This window comes from Echinops telfairi, unplaced genomic scaffold (genome assembly GCF_000313985.2).
Source record: "Echinops telfairi isolate 266 unplaced genomic scaffold, ASM31398v2 ScPeMD7_7410;HRSCAF=8448, whole genome shotgun sequence".
Taxonomy (NCBI): domain Eukaryota; kingdom Metazoa; phylum Chordata; class Mammalia; order Afrosoricida; family Tenrecidae; genus Echinops; species Echinops telfairi.
Window position 1 is genome coordinate 14,215,887 of NW_022111310.1, and position 18,255 is coordinate 14,234,141.

Genomic DNA, 18,255 nt, shown 5'->3' on the forward strand with positions numbered 1-18,255 from the left:
CCTGTCCAATCTGAGAGACAATTGCATCGGTTGGGTCTGACACACTTCCCACCATTTAAGCAGGGAGACTGGCAGACAGCTGGAAGGAAAAAAAAAGCATGGATTATGTAATCAATATTTAGCAATGTTGAAGCAAAGGAACAAATAGTATGTGAGGATGCCGTAGGATTGGGTGGTGTTTCCTTCTCTTGAACATAGGGTAGGCATATGTTGGCCAAACAATCATAGTCGGAGGAGGAGTCAAGATGGCAACCAGGCAGAATCACCTGCCCAGTGTTCCTGTTGTTAGATCAGAAAATTAAGAGAAATGGGAGTATGAGTGCAGATCTCACCAAGGTGTGCTGAACTTGAGGGCAACCTAACCACATGGAGCAAGTCAGAGAGGTCTACAGGGTTGGCCCCAATCAGAGCCAAACTGACCCCCAACCCTAGAAATATGTGCTACAGAGGACAACACTAAACCTGCAGGTTGTGAAGAGGGGCCAGCCTGCCACATCCACACAGAAGCAAGCCAAGAAGGAAGAGAGAGAGCGAGGGACTAGACCCCAAACCCTGAGGATGACATCTCTACACGGAGCTGCTGCTAAGGCACAGAGAGGACTGGGGGGCCATCAACAGCTCGAGACATGATGTTCCTTCACTGGAGCATACTGTGGCAGAGGACAATTCTGGGGACATACGGTGGGGAGTGAGTCTGGTCTGACCCCCCCACCCCCCAGTGGGGTGAACCAAGAAGGGAAGATAACGGACCAGCAACAGGAGCAAAGCCACAAAACCCCTGAGGAGTCCTCAAAATAGACTTCAGGATAGGAGGGGCAGTTCCCCGAACCCCCCAGGACCAGTGGGGAGATCATCATCAAGGTCAGTGGGCAGAACTAGAATTATGTGTGTTTTTTCATTTATTTTTCTCTCTTGATTCAATCTTTTGTTTTGTCTGTATTATTGTTGTGCTGCTTACCTATGTAAGGTAGCAAGCCTGCAGAAAAAACAATGGGACCAAAGGTTCTGGAGGGACTTGGGCGGGGAGGAGGAGGCAGGAGGTGGGGATGAGTGAAGAGCAAACAACGCCACAGACAGGGTAACAACTAGGGAATTATAAGCAACACTGAGGAGGACGTAGAGATCCTGGGGGTGTTGGGGCAACAGCAATCTAGCTGAGGAATTTCTAAGAGGCAGAAGCAGGGCGAGTGTGACGGTGGGGCAGGAGGAAGGTAAAAGGAAACAGAGGAAAGATCTAGGAAGCAAAGCGATGGATAGAGATATAAACATAGGTGTGCACTTATGTAAATATATTAATACATATTTATATGGCAATAATTTGAGGAAGTTGATGGAATTTGGCCCTCTGCTCAAGCCCTCTCTCTCAACATAAGAACACTTTGTTCTAACAACCTGGCTATCAAAAGCTATAGCATCTGGGGTCTTTAAACAAGCAGCCATCTAGCAGAGAAGCAACGAGTCCACACAGAAGAAGCACACCAGCCTGTGTGATCATGAGGTGTCAACAGGATCAGGTAATAGGCACCAGAAGACCACAAACAAACAAAACACATATTGTTGAGAATGAGGGGGGTTGGAGCAGAGTCCCAACCCCATCTGTAGACAATAGGACATCCCCTCACACAAGGGTCACAAGAAAGGGATGAGTCAACCAGGGTTCAGTATAGCACCATTGAAACTATATTCTTCTGGTTCCTTGAGGCTACCTCACCCTCCACTATCATGACCCCAGTCCTGCCTTTCAGTTCTGGCTAGACTGGAGCATGTACACTGGTGCAGATAATAGCTCGCGACACTCAGAATCCATTTCATCGCGACACTCAGAATCCATTTCAGAGAATCGATACCCGGAGGGGAAGGGGAAGGTGGGCGGAGAAAGGAAGGGGGAACTCATCACAATGATCAATAATCCCCCCCACCCAAGGGAGATGAATAACAGAAATACGGGTGAAAGGAGACAGTTATCAAGGGGTCACGAGGGTGCAGCTGGGGGAAGGGAGGGACAAAAGAGGAGTTGATTCTAAGGGCTCAAATAGAAAGTAAATGTTTAGAAAATGCTGATGGCAACATATGTGTAAATATGCTTGATAAAATTGATGTATAGAATGTTATTATAAGAGCTGTAAGAGCCCCCAATAAAACAAAACAATGACATAGTCCTGAATGGCTCCCTTTGGGCTTTAGTAGAGTGACTGCACATTTTATTCGGCTTGTGAGTTCCACTCCCACTTCCGTGGTTTCACTCTGAAGCATGCCCTGGCTTTGAAGTGAAATGACATGCTAGCCCAGCCTCAGTGCTCAAGAGAAACAGTGGGGTGAGCTACCCTGTTCTGTTTTTGCCTTCTTTCTACTCCGTGGGGGAAGTAGTATAAGTATCCTTTACAGGATGCATGCTGGAATGTTAGAGTTTATACTACATAATTATAACAAATCTTATTCTTTAGCAGTTATCTAAACATTCAGGGCATTAAAAAGGCAAAAACTAGTCATTGTAATCTTTTCTTTTTACTGCGCCCCCCCCACCCCCTATCAACTTCAGAATTATATTTCTTTTGAGTGTTGTTGCAGGTGATGTGAATAAGGCTGACAATGCAGTCCATTTAGAGGCTCTTCTCTGGCACATGAACCAGACAAGTCTCTCTGAGGTCGCTCAGCATTGACAGCACTATTCAAGGGACCATCTCCAGTGGTTCTGCAAACGCGGGACTCCTTGAATGCCGCCACCACCACATGTGATCTGAGCTACACTCATCAGAGTGTAACAAACGGACGCAAACCTGGAGAGGAAGCCTACCTGCATGACAGCGGGACCCCGTCCAGCCTGGTGGGCAATCACACTGATAAGGGGCCACACATCGGCCTCCGTTCAGGCAGGGAAGAATGCATATCGCTAGAAAGGAGAGCAAAAGAATCCAGTCAAAACCTCCATGCTCAGGTAAGTTCAAGTGCTCCTAAATCATTTTGCCAGAGGGATACCTCACTTGACCCACGAGATAAGCTTCCCTACCTGTTGTGCTTATTAATCAGCATCTCTGGACAACCACCATGAAGAAAGTATGTTTGGCTCCTTAGTCAGAGGTAATGACATGATTGCCAAATGCACTCCTTCAGGGAAGGCACACTCACCCTAGTGGGTGTCTGCTAAGTGCTAGGCTCAGAGCCAGAACGGACTAGATGGTAGTGACTTTTTGGTTTAAGTGCTCTGCGTTGCGCCTTACAAAACAGGCAGGATGTTCTCCATTTATTATCATTTCAAATTTCCATTATCCATGGCATACAATGGTCTAAATGGGTTGAGCTGCCAAAGACTTTCCCCATCAAGCTAGTAGTGGGGGACCACTCAGCCTTGGTTTCCATGGAGCCAAGACCTGGTGGGGCTGGAAGCAGGTCTTCTTTCACAGCAATGATTCCTCCTACTGAGGCGTGAGCTTGTCTACTGTCTCAGGAATCCCAAGGGGCAAGCCAGAGGTTTGTTAGGAAAGCAGATTCTCAGGCCCGCCACCGACCCACAGACTCAGAACCTGTGGTTCAACCACACCCCTCAGGTGATCTGCATGCCGGAGAGCTGGAGAAACCCTGGTCTAACGCACGAGGGCAGGCCCCGGCTCAGTCAACTGAGCCAGGTCTGCAATACCTCCTGGTCAACACTCCCCGAGGCTCTGGACTCAGGTCAGAGCTGGGAGAAGCTCCCTGGGGAGGGGTGATTAGGAGGGAAATCATTTCTCTTCTTCATCACCAACCAGGAATACTTGCTCTGGTGAGTTGTCAGAAGTCTAAATGTCTGTTCAGTCCACGTGGTCCTTTCTACATCAGGTGAAACCGTCCGTCACAGTTTAAAAGGTTTCAAATGATCTTCTACAATGTCTGACCTTTAGAAAGAACTAGTGGCCACCACATTAGTAAGTTGGCTCGTCCTAAGGGTTTATAGATGCCTCTCGCATCAAAGTCGGATGTATGAAACCATTCTACATTCTATCCATGAGAGAGAGAGAGAGGGAGGAGCCCTGGTGGCATAATGGCTCTGTGTTGGGCTGCTGACTGCAAGGCTCGCAGTTGGAAACCACCAGATGCTGCCCGGGAGAAAGCGAAGGCATTCTACTTCTGTAAAGGTGACCGTCTCAACCCCCACCCCCACCTCCCAACCCCTGGGGACGTTGTACCCTTTCTTCTAGGGCCACTATGGGTCAGAACTGACGCGATGCCCGCGAGGTTGGAGACTGAAAGTCTGATTTGAAAAGACAGCATGTGAAATTTGTGGACAGACTCACGCTCTTCACAGAGGCGTCCCATCCAGCCATCTGGGCAGGAGCAGGCATTTGGGCGTTGGCAGACACCTCCATTCTGACATGGGAATCGACAGACAGCTGGAAAGGGAGGAGGGGGGGTGTTAAAATCTTGGGAACTTTGGAAGGCGGTTGTCAGAAAATAGCATTGCTCCTTGACATTCGGTGTACATTTCGCTCCTTGATTCAAGCTTTCAGGAACAGAAGCTAAGCTGAATCTCAAGGAGGCATCTCGGCCAATGGAGAAGTGCGGCAACTTATTGGCTCTTATCAAGGCACTGGTTTTTGATAAGGCCTGAAAGGACTCGAGCACAAGTAGCTATCCATAGCTTCTAACACACCATGTCCCCTCGTGACTTCATACTGTTCTCTCCTCCTGACTACCAATCTCTTTCTCTTCCCATTGCCCCATCAACTTGTCCTGGGAAACTTTCTTTCGTTCTTCAACACGTATTCAGAACATCTTCTCTAGGAAACTTTCCCTGACGCATCCCCACAACTTCCAAAAGGGAATGGAATATGGACTTCCTGTTACCATATTCCTTAACATGTTGCAGTCCACACTCTTCTATGGCATGTGTACACATGTTCCTTTCTGTTTTCTCAGGTCCCTAGGTGATCCAAATGGTTCATGCCCTTGGCAAATCACAGGGAGGTGGGAGGTTTGACTTGACCCAGAGGCCCCCTGGAAGAAAGGTGGGGGTCAGTCGTACACACATGGGGTCACCATGACTTAGAGTTGACTCGAAATCAACTGTTTTTCTTTTTCTGGTTTATCTGTCTGCTGCCAGAGATGGTGATTCTTCTACTCCTCTTCTCTCTTCCCCAGGGGGATAATGCTATTTAACATTTTTGGAATAGAGATTTGGAAAAATTTGTTCTGGTTTTCAGCTCCACTTGGGAGGCCTGGTGGCCTTTTCCATAACCCCAAGGGCAGATCCAGAGACTTAGAACCCCCTGTCTGGCCCAGAGGCTTGCCCAGGGCCCTCAGAGTTGGGGCTATCCTTTGGCAGGCAGTGTAAAGCTATGGGAGAGGCAGATGCCTTCCGGTGGGTCAGTTTCTAGAAATGGGGCACTCCTAAGGATGGAATGTGAATCTCCAGTTAGATTGGAAATCATTTCATGGAGTTAACAGGCCAATTTGCTTTCATATGAAAGTTCCCTGTCTTAACTAATTGGAAGGGAATCTTGTGTGACCAATTTCCTAAGAAGCTTCAGTATTACTGTCACATAAGTGAGCCACCTTGTAGCATTCTCTCCAACACCTCCTCGCTGGGAGTCTCATCTCTGGCTTGGCCCGTGGTGAATAGGAATCGGCTGGGCTCTGAATGCTCTCTCTTTGCTACTCAGGGATTCCATCACTTAGTCTTTCTCTATTTAACATGTTCAAACTCCCCTTTCATTTCCTCTTCACCCAGTAGAGGCAGCTCCAAAGGACGTTGGATACTGGAAACAGTACCCTGGCTGGGGGTTGGAGGGTGGCAGCCAGGGTATTGGTTTCAAAGGTGTTGCTCAGAGTGCCAGCTTTTGCTGGTTTCAGGAACAGAGAGATGGTGGAGGGAAACTTGGGCGAGTTTTAACTCTTCCAAGACATCTTTGGTGCTGTTAGTGATCTCTCAGTATCCCCTATCTTAAAAAAAAAACACACCAAAAAAACCCCTTCAAATTCCTTTTCAATGAACTCAAAATAACACAAACCAACTAATGGGCCACCTGGCCTATAAAAGACACCCAACTAAGACCTCTTTCTCTCCAGCCACACATGGAGTTCTAGAAAGTGCAGTTTGCACTTGTCATTTCTCTGCCTTCTCCTCTGTTCAACCCATAGCAGCCCGGCTTCTGCTTTCAACACACCCTACAGTTGCTCGAGTCTGTGTTGGTGGGGTAGCTGCTGTTAAGTCCAATGGGGTCCAGCTAAATTCCTTTAAGTTGCAGTAAAAAAAAAAAAAACCTGTCATGTATCCCCTTACCCCTGCAAATAGGAGGTGATGTCCAAGTTCCATTTTCTAGGCAGACGCTCCGCAGGGAACCTTCCAACATATATCCACTGTAACATGCGTAGGTGATCATGTCTCCGTACTGATAATGCACACCTCGAGCAATCGCATTTTCTACGTGAGCTGGTGGGCTGCAAGAGATTTCTACAGGAAAGAAAAGATAAAATATGCAAAGATAGATTTCCCCCTCCTGCATACTGTTGGGTAAGTTATTTTTTCAATCATTGTGAAGTGGAATTTCTTAATATGGTTCTTCTATCCATATGTCTGTCATTCCCACCAAATGATTGTGCGGGGCCATGCAAACAGGGGGTGGGTAACGGTAGTAGAGGGGATTGGTTAGTTTTAGTTGCCACTCCCCTGACTACAAGGATAAGCCTTCTCAGAAGCAAGAATAGAGAATTCCGGAGCTATCTAGGAAGAAGTGCCAGCAGTAGAGTGCTCAAGAGCTCTGTCTAAAATGGCAGAGGTCAAGACTAGAGGCACCAGAGGCCACGGGACAGGGCACTGGAGCCAGGCTAAGACTAAAGGAGGCAAGGAAACCATAAAATAGACAAGAGCATCAGTGAGAGCATGAGACTATGAGGCAGAGCAGCGGGCTGGCTTCTTGGTCCACAGAGGCCGAGGCCAAGAGACCATGTGACTGACAGGCCTTGGACTATCAAGAGACTGGGCTGTTGGCTGAGTTAAGTTGTTGCTGTGAACCAGTGACTGTATCCTTGATTTGTTCGGATCCTGCTTTGGGGTACCCTGCTCACTTCCTTAATGACCCCCCTTTGTTGTCTGTGCGTTCGATGTGGCCACTGCAATGGAGCACGGAATCCAGCAGAAAAGCAGAGTGTCATGGGAGGAACCGTTGGTGTCAGAACAGGTAAAGAAGGATGGAGGATGGTGGCGCATCTGACTGTGGGTCTCCAAGACTGTAGCTCTGTCTGGAAGTAAAACATTTCATCCTTCTCTTGAGGAGCGGCCGGTGGTTGTGAATGGCTGGCCTTGTGGTTAGCAGCCGGATTCATAATCCACCATGCCACGAAGGCTAGTTTCCATACAGGTCTTCCTGTTACAACTAGGGGGAAGGGTGTTACATAAGCATTTGAGACCCAAGTCCCAGTGAATGGTAAAGCACACAGTTAGCTGGTGTAAAACCACAATTCTAATGCGACAGTAGGCTGCTAGTTGAAGAATCAAGGACTGGGTTGTTGATTTCTTCTATTAAGGATAGTGCGCATGTACTAATTCCTTTACTCTTCCAAATAAACCCACACCATTGATATTATTGGTGTTATTAACAAGTAAGAGCCCTGCAGCTCAAGGGATTTGAACACTAGCACAAGGTTAGGGTTAAAAAGTTTGAGGGTGGACTTCAAACCCGTGTCTTCTTGGATTCCAGAAAATGCCCTTGGCCTTCCCATGCACATTTTGTATCTCCTGAGTTGAAGTGCAGGGTTCTGAAGGTGGAAACTGTTATAAGCATGTTATATTTTAATACCTTGGAGCCCAGGGCTTTTGCATCTGATTAGACTTAATGATTATTTGTTAATTGATTGCTGGAGCTGAGGTAGCTTGGACTACAAGAGTCTGGAGGGTAGGGTTTAGGGTGGGGCCAAGGAGCTGCTCTAAGTGGAGGTAGAAGGGGTGTGTTATGAGATGCTTTCTCAAGGAGACAGAAGATGCCAACAGGTTGTATGCTATTCATCAACATGGCCCATTGACAAAATCTCAGGTCTCACTTCCAGACCAACTATCAGACACCAGGAGTGCAGCACCCAGCAACCTCTGTTTAACCAGCCCTCCGGGAGTTGTGATGCAGGCTGAAGACCAAGAACCACTGGTTAGTTTGAAGAATATGAAAGAAAAACATCTACTGAAAATTATATATCTTTCTCACTCTTAGAAAAGCACATCATGAAAATCTGTTTCATGACACCTGGTCAGTTAAGTTATAGCCCAGAGCTAAAAACATTTCTCTTGTACTGAAGTATATTTTGGTTGGAACTCAAGAATCTTTCTTGTTGTAGTTTCTGAGTTCTAAAAATTGACAATGAAGAACTGATAACCATGAGAGGAGAGAGATCTAAATATCCACATTTAAGTTACTGCCTTTAAAGTACTAGTATACCACCCGCTGACTTACTCTCACACTTGGCATCTGTCTGTGTCCATGTCTCATCGGGGTTGCAGGTAATGATGCCTTGGCCTTGGAGCTGGAAGCCTTTCCTGCACTTGATTGACACATTCTGATCAACATAAAACTCCTTTTCAGACAGCAGAGCGTTCTCCGGGATTACGAAAGGGACAGGGCATAGATTTGCTGTTTAAAAAGGAAAAGAAATGCTTGCTGTAAAAAGAGAGAGAGACAGAGAGAGAGACATAGCCCTCCTAAGAGTGAGGCTGTCATTGATAATATGTGGTGTAAGAATGTAGACCTTCAAATATCAAATGCGTACTGTTTTTGAACTCATATGGAGTCATTTGAAAGGATAAAATCAGATATGATCTGAAAGCACCACGCTATTCTTGCTCTAATGTATGATTTTAAAATTCTGAGATGACAAATTAAATAGTGGTCTAAAGTTAGGGTCCAGACAACATTTAGAACAGAAGATAAAAACAGAGATGATATTAGGATTGCTTACTGCAAGTGTGCTCTCTAGTCCCTCCTTCTGAAGGCACAGCCTTTAGCTTCATGGTAACACAGAAGCCACCACGGAAGCCACCGTCATGTGACAAACTGACGGATTAGTGGAGGGTTTCCTGACGTCGCTATAACGAATTATCTTTACTCCCTACATTTATGTGTCCTTTATTATGATAATATTGCCTAGGAATATATTCCCTTTTCTCATTTCCCTCCCTCAATAGAAATCATTTTACGTTATGTGAAGTTGTTGGTTTTTTCATCAAGTTGCATCTATTTTTTCCCTTCAGCACTTTGGACTTGTAATGATACAAGAACTTCGATAAAAGCTTTTTCTGGGCCAATCTCACTACCAGTGGAGGTTTGCTCTGTGCCTCAGCTACTTGGGAAACAAATCCAGAAACAGAATTCAGTGAACACATCTCCTAAGTCAACACACACGTTTGCAGAGAGGAACTGGGTGGCTCCAGGTTTCATTGTCGGTGCAGCGAGCCTTTGGCGCCCCTTCTAGGCTGTAGCCCCGGTTGCAGGAATACGTCACACTGGGTATACCGGTCGCATTTTCAACGTCTGCTTTTCCATTCAGAAACTCAAGTGGGGCTTCACACCTGGTCTCTAAAGTGAAAAATAAAAGTCACCCATGGAATGTTTTCCTCAATCCTCTTTTTCTGTTAACAATTGCTTGATACAATATATGAAATGCTATAGCTCATTTGTATGTGAGGTGTTGTGATGAAGAAGAAAAAATGGCATGTGCATGATTAATGTTGCTGTTAGCTGCTGTCCAGTTGATTTTGATTCATAGGGACCCATGTATGACAGAGGAGAACTGCTCCTTAGGGATTTCTTGGCTGTGCTCTTAATGGAAGCAGATTGCTCGGATTTTTCCCTGGTGGCTTAGTGGGTTATGGATTGGGCTGCAAGCCGCAAGGTCAGCAGTTTGAAACCCCTAGCAGCTCAGTGGGAGAAAGATGAGGCTTTCTACTTCTATATGGTCTAGGAAGCCCGCAGGGGCAATTCTCCTCTGTCCTGTATGGTCACTATGTGTCTGAATTGGCTTGATGGCAGTGAATTTGGGTTTTGGTTTAAGCTGGGTGGGTCCAAACTACTTTTAGGTTAGTGATCTAGCCAAAACCATATGCACCAACTACAGAACTTTATTGGATGAATACAGGCAGGCTGCTGTGCTCTATTCGCTCTATTCGCTCCATTTGTCTTGAAGGGCATTGCTGCGTTTTGCTGTGAATGATGCTGGGAGTCTAGAAGAAGAGATGTGTGAAATGACATCCTTTGCATTTATTAAATCCCTACAGTGGGCACGGATGTTGCATACATGTTCTAATTTATCACAGCCGGGCTTACAACATCCAACAGAATTTGTCAAGCTAAGTTAGCATTTCAGATAAACAACAAAGAAAGCTTAGCTAACATACATCCCGGTATATTTTCCAGTGCAATCATATGGGCCATATGTTTTTTTAAAAAAACTGTGAGCAAACCCACATTTTGCCAAATAAGCTTGAGGGGTGTTCTCACAAAATGGGTTAATGCAAAATTCCATTCAAGGTGTGATTACTCATTGATTTGATGGGAGATGTACCACCACTTGAACAAGATTGGCCAATGTGGTCACCAGAAATAAACAACTTTAAAGGCTTAATTATAATTCTTTGAAGAAAACTCAGAAATGTAATGCAAATAAATTCAATAATTACCTAGGTTCTGAAACCGAATGCTTGCCATTTCAGTCAGCAATCTTGTGATCTGTTCCCATTTAATCATTAATCTCTACTGCACATTCCCAACACTTTTATTGGTGTGGTGCCCTTGAGTCAAACCCCATGAAAAACTCTCATACAGTTTATGGAGGTAATTAAAAAATTTGTGAGGTAAAATTACAAATGAACTTAAAAAGATGTAATCCTATTACTATTTGAGGTCCTTAGAATCGTTTTTAGAAATTTGAAGTGTAATAGGACTCACTTTTGCATGTTGCTGCCCTTCCACTCCACTGTCTGTTTTCCTGGCAGACACGTTCCCTAGTCCCCTGAGAAGCAATGAAGAAAGGCCATTGACAAGATTGTAACATTATAAAAAGGAGAAGACATGGAAGTGCAAAGCAATCTAAGTTACAAAGCTGACTCAGCATTGAAATGCTAAACAAAACTATAGTGGACATATTTTCCAAAGTGGGTTTAGATTGTTAAAATTTTTTTCATGAAGTTATAATAATAGGTTTGCTTCAATTGTTCTTTCACATGATCCTTCGGGAACGGCTGATAACCAGTGTGTTTGAGAAACTGTAGCAGTGCCACTGACCAGCAGGGCTATGGCTAGGGACTGTGAAAAGGGAAGTTAATCCGCTGTGCAAACTGCCACCCCAACCCACAGACATATGCTTAGAAGAATATGTTTTTATACCGAGCAGGGAGTTTAGCATAAATGCTTTTAGTGTTTTAAATTGAATTTATCTTTCAATACCTGAGAAGTATATCAAGGAATGTGAACCAGCTCTTTTACATCCATTGAACACCAAATGTTTGACACTTTATTGATACGAGAATGTGAATTTTCAATGAGGTAGCATCCACTAAACATAAAAGTGCCTATTTAAAATTTTAAATCTGTTGATGAATTGTTTCTAAAATGCGCTGGCTTGACTAAATTTACTTGCACAGGATTTGTAATGATCATTCTGAATTAAATAATGTTTTTCCTCAATAGCTTTTAGACCCTGAAAGCTACATAGATTTTTGCTCCTCATAGTTATTGAAATAAGATAACTGTTCTTTGATTCCTGGAAATAACTGCAATGAGTTTTTCTTTTTCTTCTTCCTCTATTTCCATTCCTTTTCTTAGAGCAAACAGTGTTATTCATGACATCAACCCTTTTCTCTGCTTAAATATATATAAAAAATCCAGTCTATGAAGCAGTGCAGTGGTTAAGAACTCAACAGTTAACTGAAAGGCTTCGACCTACCAACTGCTGCATGGGAATATGATGTAGCAGTCAACTTCCATAAAGATTTACAATCCTGGACATTGGGCCTCCACTAAAGTAATCCCTCAAAGCAAAAACACTTTTTTCCTATTAAACTGCCATTCTATGATACTCACCTTCAGGGTGCATAAGCAAATGTGGTGAAGAAAGCTGATGGTGCCCAGCTATCAAAAGATATAGCATCTGGGGGTCTTAAAGACTTGAAGATAAACAAGCGGCCATCTAGCTCAGAAGCAACAAAGCCCACATGGAAGAAGCACGCTAACCTGTATGATCACGAGGTATCGATCGGATCAGGTATCAGGCATCAAAGAACAAAAAATCATATCATTGTGAATGAGGGGTAGAACGGAGTGGGGCCCCAAAGCTCACCTGTAGGCAACTGGACATCCCCTTACAGAAGGGTCACAGGAGTAATGATGAAACATACAACTTTCCTCTAGTTCCTAAATGCTTCCTCCCCCCCTTCCCCCCACTATCATGATCCCAATTCTACCTTACAAATCTGGCTAGACCAGAGGATGTATGTACATTGGTACACATAGGAATTGGAAACACAGGGAATCCAGGACAGATGAATCCCTCAGGACCAATAATGAGAGTAGCGATACCAGGAGGGTAAATCAAAGGTGAGGAGAGAAAGGTGGAACCAATCACAACGATCTACATATAAACCCCTCCCTGGGGGATGGACAACAGAAAAGTGAGTGAAGGGAGACATCAGACAGTATAAGACATGACAAAATAACAATAATTTATAAATTATCAAGGGTTTGTGAGGGAGGGGAGGCGGGGAAGGAGGGGGGAAAATGAGGCGCTGATACCAAGGGCTCAAGTAGAAAGAGAATGTTTCGAGAATGATGATGGCAACAAATGTGCTTGACACAATGGATGTATATGTGGATTGTGATAGGAGCTGTACGAGCCCCCAATAAAATGATTTTTTTAAAAAGATTGAACGGTTAAATTACATGATATATGAAGTATGCCAGGAAAAAAAAATTACAACCCTGGAAACTCCATGGGGCAGTTCTGAGGGTGTCTATGAGTCAGAATCAACTTAATGGCAGTAAGTTTAATGGGCTGGAGCAGCCAACAAGATCAACAAGGCTACGTGCTAACTGAAACTATTAGGTTCTAAGTAATGGGTCAAGGAACTTGGACTAAAGCATACATGTGAATTTCAGCATCAGGATTTTGTGACACGTGTTTTCATTGTCCAAAGCCTATTGGACATTTTGTTTTCTTAATCACATGGTATCTTAGAAGGTGTTTTTTGGTTTTTATTTGGATCTACTGATATCTTTCTCATTTCTGGAGGTCATATCTAAATCATTGCTATTTACACAATATTATCATGAGAAGTATAATTCCATTAAGCTTCAATTTGAGGAAAAATATAATCACTTAAGTAACAGCAGTCACTTAAACCATATATGAAAGATAAGTCAAAATTACTTTTGAGGAGAGATGAAAAATTGTGTTAACTTTCTTGTGGTTCTGGATGTACAGTAGTTGGTTCATTTGAAAGAAGAATCAACTGTGAAGAGAATTTACTTCTACTTTCAGGATGTGGGGATGAAGGGTAGGATCTAGACCTTGGGGAAAGATAATGAGGAAAACCCCTTGGTGCACAGACATGTCTCACTGTGAAAGCAGGATATGGCAGACCAGGAAAATCCCTTGGAGGAAACTAACCCCCGGAAGCTCCAACCATGCTTCCTGGTGAAGGTGGAGGCTTTGCAGCTCCACTTCTTATGAAAGGCCCCTTGTTTCCATTGGACACAGTGCACCTCTGACTGGAGGTGGCAGCACAAACCCAGGTTCAGTTGCTTCATTTTGGGTAGGGAGAGGTGAAACAAGCACAGCTGTTACCAAGACCATCTTTGGGATCATTTTTACTCAATTCCATTTCTGAAGACACTGGCCCGTTTGCTTTGTGTCAAGAAGGCATTCTAACTCTCACCACTGGTCCTGAAGGAATCATCTGTCCTGGGTTCCCTGTGTTTCCAGTTCCTATCTGTACCAATGTACATCCTCTGGTCTAGCCAGATTTGTAAGAATACACTTTAAGATATAAAAGTCGACTTCTGGGAAGATGGCGGACCAGGGGATGTGCATACTCAGAGCTCTTTCGAACAAGGCGGGTTTGGTGTCCAGGTAGCCGAGTGGTAGGAGTCTGGTGAGTGAAATATCCCTCCAGCCAGCACCCCATCCCCACCCCACGCATTTGTCCTGAGCTGGAGCCGTGGTGATCTAGGACCCGATTTGTGGGACATCTTGGGTCACTAAGCCCCCACCACTGGAGCTGAGACTAGCTATAGCCCCACTCCATCCCCAGACCAGGACCCCATACCCAGAGTCACTTGCCGGCTCTGCCAAGACACGCGCAGCAGTGGTGGGACCCCCTACAGCAGCTGCCCACTCGTGGGACCCCACTAGGAAGGAAGCTTCCCTTTCCCATGGTTCCCCTCTCCCCACGTGGTAGCGATCTGCCCCTGGGGCTGCGTCCGTCCCTCCATTCATTCATCCAAGGCCGGGGTAACAGACCTGCAATCTACCGCGGGCAGCCAGGGTGACCCCCATGGGGGACCATCTACCCCAATTGCTGCCTGGGACCTCCCCACCAGCACCCGGTATGCTAGCTCCCGCTCCATTCCCGGCCCGGGAAGCAGAGCCACGCACATCCCGCCGGCGCAGGCCTGCAGCCAGAGCCCAGCCCAACCCGCTCCTATCCCTGACACTGCATCCCTTCTGGAGCCCCTGCAAGCTGACCTGTGCCCGGAGTGCTAAACCTGTCTGCCGAACAGTGGGCACTCCTGCAGACTGGGAGCTTGAGCGACAGGGCTCTGTACTCTTCCCAGAGCAGTTTTGCCCTCCCGGGTGCACAGAGGGGTTTCCAGCACCCAGCAGCTCCAAGCTCTGAGCCTGCCACGCGTGCTCCTCTCAGGGTGGAGGGCAGTCGTCATTGCCGGCTGCATCCCGCCAGAGCCGCTGCTGTCTGATCCGGTTCAGACCATGTCACTGACGATCCTGCGCCATTCACAGGGCCGGTAGCTCAAGCGATAAACACCTGCCTGCTAGGGAGCCTGGGACCCAGCTTTGCAGTCCCCACTGGAGTCGTCTGTGCACTCCGACAGGCTCTCACCACTGTAGTGCCCTGTGGGGTTCCCAGTGCCAGCTTCTAAACCTGCCCCAGCCCTCTCCAGCCGGCATAGGAGGCGGGCGCTGTGGCATGTGCCTCCCTCAGCTCCCCGTGCGGCCCCTGTAGTGCTTCTACCGCCTGTGTAGCCTCTGCCCACAGACTCCCGCCTACATGGTCTGCCCACAGGCTCAACTCTACAGGCCGGCGGGGACCTGAGAGGGCTTGCTGATCTGAAGAACATTTTCCCCTCACATAGCCGGGCTCTGGAGCCCAGATAAGCACCATGTCCCGAGGCAGTGAGGCTTAGCCCACCTCTACTTTCTATTAGGCTTCACTAGAATTTGGAGGGAAAAGAATAGGGGGGAGGGGGGGAAGAATCTAAATATATACATATATGTATCTTTTATTTCATGCTGGTTTTTCTTTTTCACTTTTACATTGTGTTTTCTTCTCTCCCTTCTTTATTCCTCCTTTTTCATTATTGCTATTACTTCTCTTCTGCCCCTTTTCTATAGGTTTCATTCCATCTCTTTTTTTCTTTTCCCACTTCCACTATTATCATTTCTTTTCTCTCCTCTTTTATAGCTTCTCCTTCCTTATCTCTCCATTTTTTCCTTTTCCTCCCCAAAATTTTAAAATTATTTTAAAATTTTTAACTCATTAACTTTTTCTTTTTTATTACTAAACAAACAAACAAAAAAGGGCTGCTAAGGGTACCTTGACAGACCAGGTCAAAGTAGCCTGGGGACACTCACTGAGGATCCAGCCCCCACTCCAGTCGCGGAAACATCTCACCACTGCTGGTAACTAAACCTTCAGGGAACTCTGCCTACACAGCAGTTTGACCCATCCTTAAGAGTAGGTCATAAGAAGCCACCTGAAAGAATCCTTAACAGTAACACAGATAAGGGACACCTGGCCACCCAGAAACATGGGGTTAGGAAAGGATCGAAGTAAAATCAACAGAACACATCACCCCCAACAACAAAACCAGAGAGACAAAACACAGTAGCAGAGCTAACGTCTCTCATAGAAGAAACAGATACAGATCTGCCACAGAAGGAAATCTTCAGAAGTCTGCTCCCAGTAAAACAGGAGCTGAGGGAAGCAACCTAGAACAAGGATGCAATAATAGAAGAGGGGATGAAGTCCACAATAGAGGGGATGAAGTCCACCCACCAAAGGGAACTGCAGGAGCTAAAAGAGTAGGTAGCTGAAGCCACACACAAAGCCACAGAATTTAAGATTAGGCTTGAGGAGGCAGAAAACCATATCAGTGATCTCGAGGACACTCACACAGACCCAAGCAAGTGAGAAAGACAGTCAGATAGAAAAATTAAAGAAACAGAAGACAACCTGAGATCAATGACAGATGCTATGAAGAGGAATAATATTCGAATATTGGTTTACTGGAGCTCAACACAACACACAAGTTGACAGCCAAAATAGCAAAGGAATTTCTGGAAGAAAACTTTCCCACCCTTACAAGGGAGAATCAGGCACTCATACAGGAAGCAGAAAGGATGCCAGTTAGACTAGACCCCAAGAAGAACACGCCAAGACATATAATAGTAAAAATATCCAATTTCGAGGAAAAAGATAAACTTTTATGAGCAGCAAGAGAAAGGAATACAGTCACATACAAAGGAGCGCAGGTAAGAATATGCGCAGACCTATCAGCAGATACCATGAAGAGGAAGAGAGAATGGAGCAACATCTTCCAAATGCTGAAAGAAAAAAATGCCTTCCCCAGAATCCGGTACCCTATCAAGTTATCTATTAAGATAGATGATGAGATAAGAGTCTTACAGGACAAAGGAAGACTCAAAGAATATGCTGTAAGACACCCAAACCTGCAGAAGATACTGGCTGACTCACTATGGCCAGAGGATCAATCTTCACTAAGAACAAACAGACCACCATATAGCTCATCTCTATCTAGAAGCCAACATGCCAGCAACAATTACCAGGACAACAGTGTCTCATATGGAAAAGAAGATAAGATAGACAATCTCCACTCAAACACAGCACACTGATATGAAGTGAGATAGGTAAATACCCAAAACACAAAACAGTGTATGACAACTATTAATCCACAGATAGTGATAATAACTCTGAATTCCAATGGACTCAATTCGTACATTAAAAGAAAAAGGCTTGAGGACTGGCTCAGAAAACATAATCCATCAATCTGTTGCCTGCAAGAGACACATCTGAAGCGCACAGACAAGAATATGCTAAGAATAAAGGGTTGGCAGAAAGTTTCCCATTTGAATTCTAACTCAAAAAAGGCAGGGGTGGCTATCTTAATCTCCAACAATCTTGACTTCAAGATCCAAACCATAAAAAGAGACAAAGAGGGACATTATATAATGCTCAAAGATTCAGTAAACCATGAAGCATATTGCATATTTATGCTCCTAATAATGGTGCGACAATTTTAGTCAAACAAACTATTAAAAAGATGAGAAGAGAAATCACGGACTCAACAATCACAGTAGGGGACTTTCACACTCCGTTATCAGAGTAAGAGATCATTGGGAAAGAAACTCAGCAATAGAGCTAAACAATGTAATTAGGCAACAGGGCTTGATTGACATTTATAGAGTTTTCCATCCAAACGCAAAGGGTTTCACATTCTTCTCTAGTCCACATGGATCTTTTTCAAGAATAGACCACATGCTGGGACACAAGTCCAGCCTGAGTAAATTCAAACACATTATTATTATCCAGACATCTTTTTCAGATCACCATTCCATAAAGCTGGAGATTAATAAGAGGATGTCCAGAAAAGCAAGGGCAACCAATTGGAGGGTGAACAACGATCTCCTGCGACATGAAACGGTAGAGGCCCAGATTAGAGAGGATATCAGGAAGTTTCTAGAAACTAGAAATACTGAGAATACAACACATCAAAACTTATGGGACACTGTGAAGGCAGTTATCAGAGGTAGCTTGATATCATTAAATGTCTATATGAAAAAAGAAGAGAGGTATATGACAGATACTTTAACACAAAACCTCCAACAACTAGAACAGAGTCAGCAGAACCACCCCTCGAATAGCAAGAGAAAAGAAATAATAAAAATCAGGGCAGAGTTAAACCAGTGGGAAGACTAGAGAACAATACAAAAGATAAATGCAGCTAAAAGCTGGTTCTACGAAAGAATTAACAAAATTTACGGTCCTCT

At 44.9% G+C, this 18,255-nt stretch overlaps 1 protein-coding gene and 1 pseudogene across 1 annotated transcript in view; both read right to left on the reverse strand.

Moving 5' to 3' along the window:
* Positions 1–5: 5 nt before the first annotated feature.
* The window catches only part of SVEP1 (sushi, von Willebrand factor type A, EGF and pentraxin domain containing 1), a gene marked incomplete at its 3' end in the record, with an annotated part of 165,946 nt that continues 147,696 nt past the window's right edge, over positions 6–18,255 (reverse strand). The window contains exons 39-45 of the mRNA XM_045296537.1: positions 10,902–10,965; positions 9,360–9,533; positions 8,415–8,591; positions 6,254–6,424; positions 4,269–4,364; positions 2,795–2,890; positions 6–79 (exon numbers count right to left, since the gene is read on the reverse strand). Coding sequence (XP_045152472.1) covers positions 6–79; positions 2,795–2,890; positions 4,269–4,364; positions 6,254–6,424; positions 8,415–8,591; positions 9,360–9,533; positions 10,902–10,965 — 852 coding nt within the window. The remainder of the gene's footprint in view (positions 80–2,794; positions 2,891–4,268; positions 4,365–6,253; positions 6,425–8,414; positions 8,592–9,359; positions 9,534–10,901; positions 10,966–18,255) is intronic.
* LOC105979372 overlaps positions 13,403–18,255 on the reverse strand; it is a 22,178-nt pseudogene continuing 17,325 nt past the window's right edge.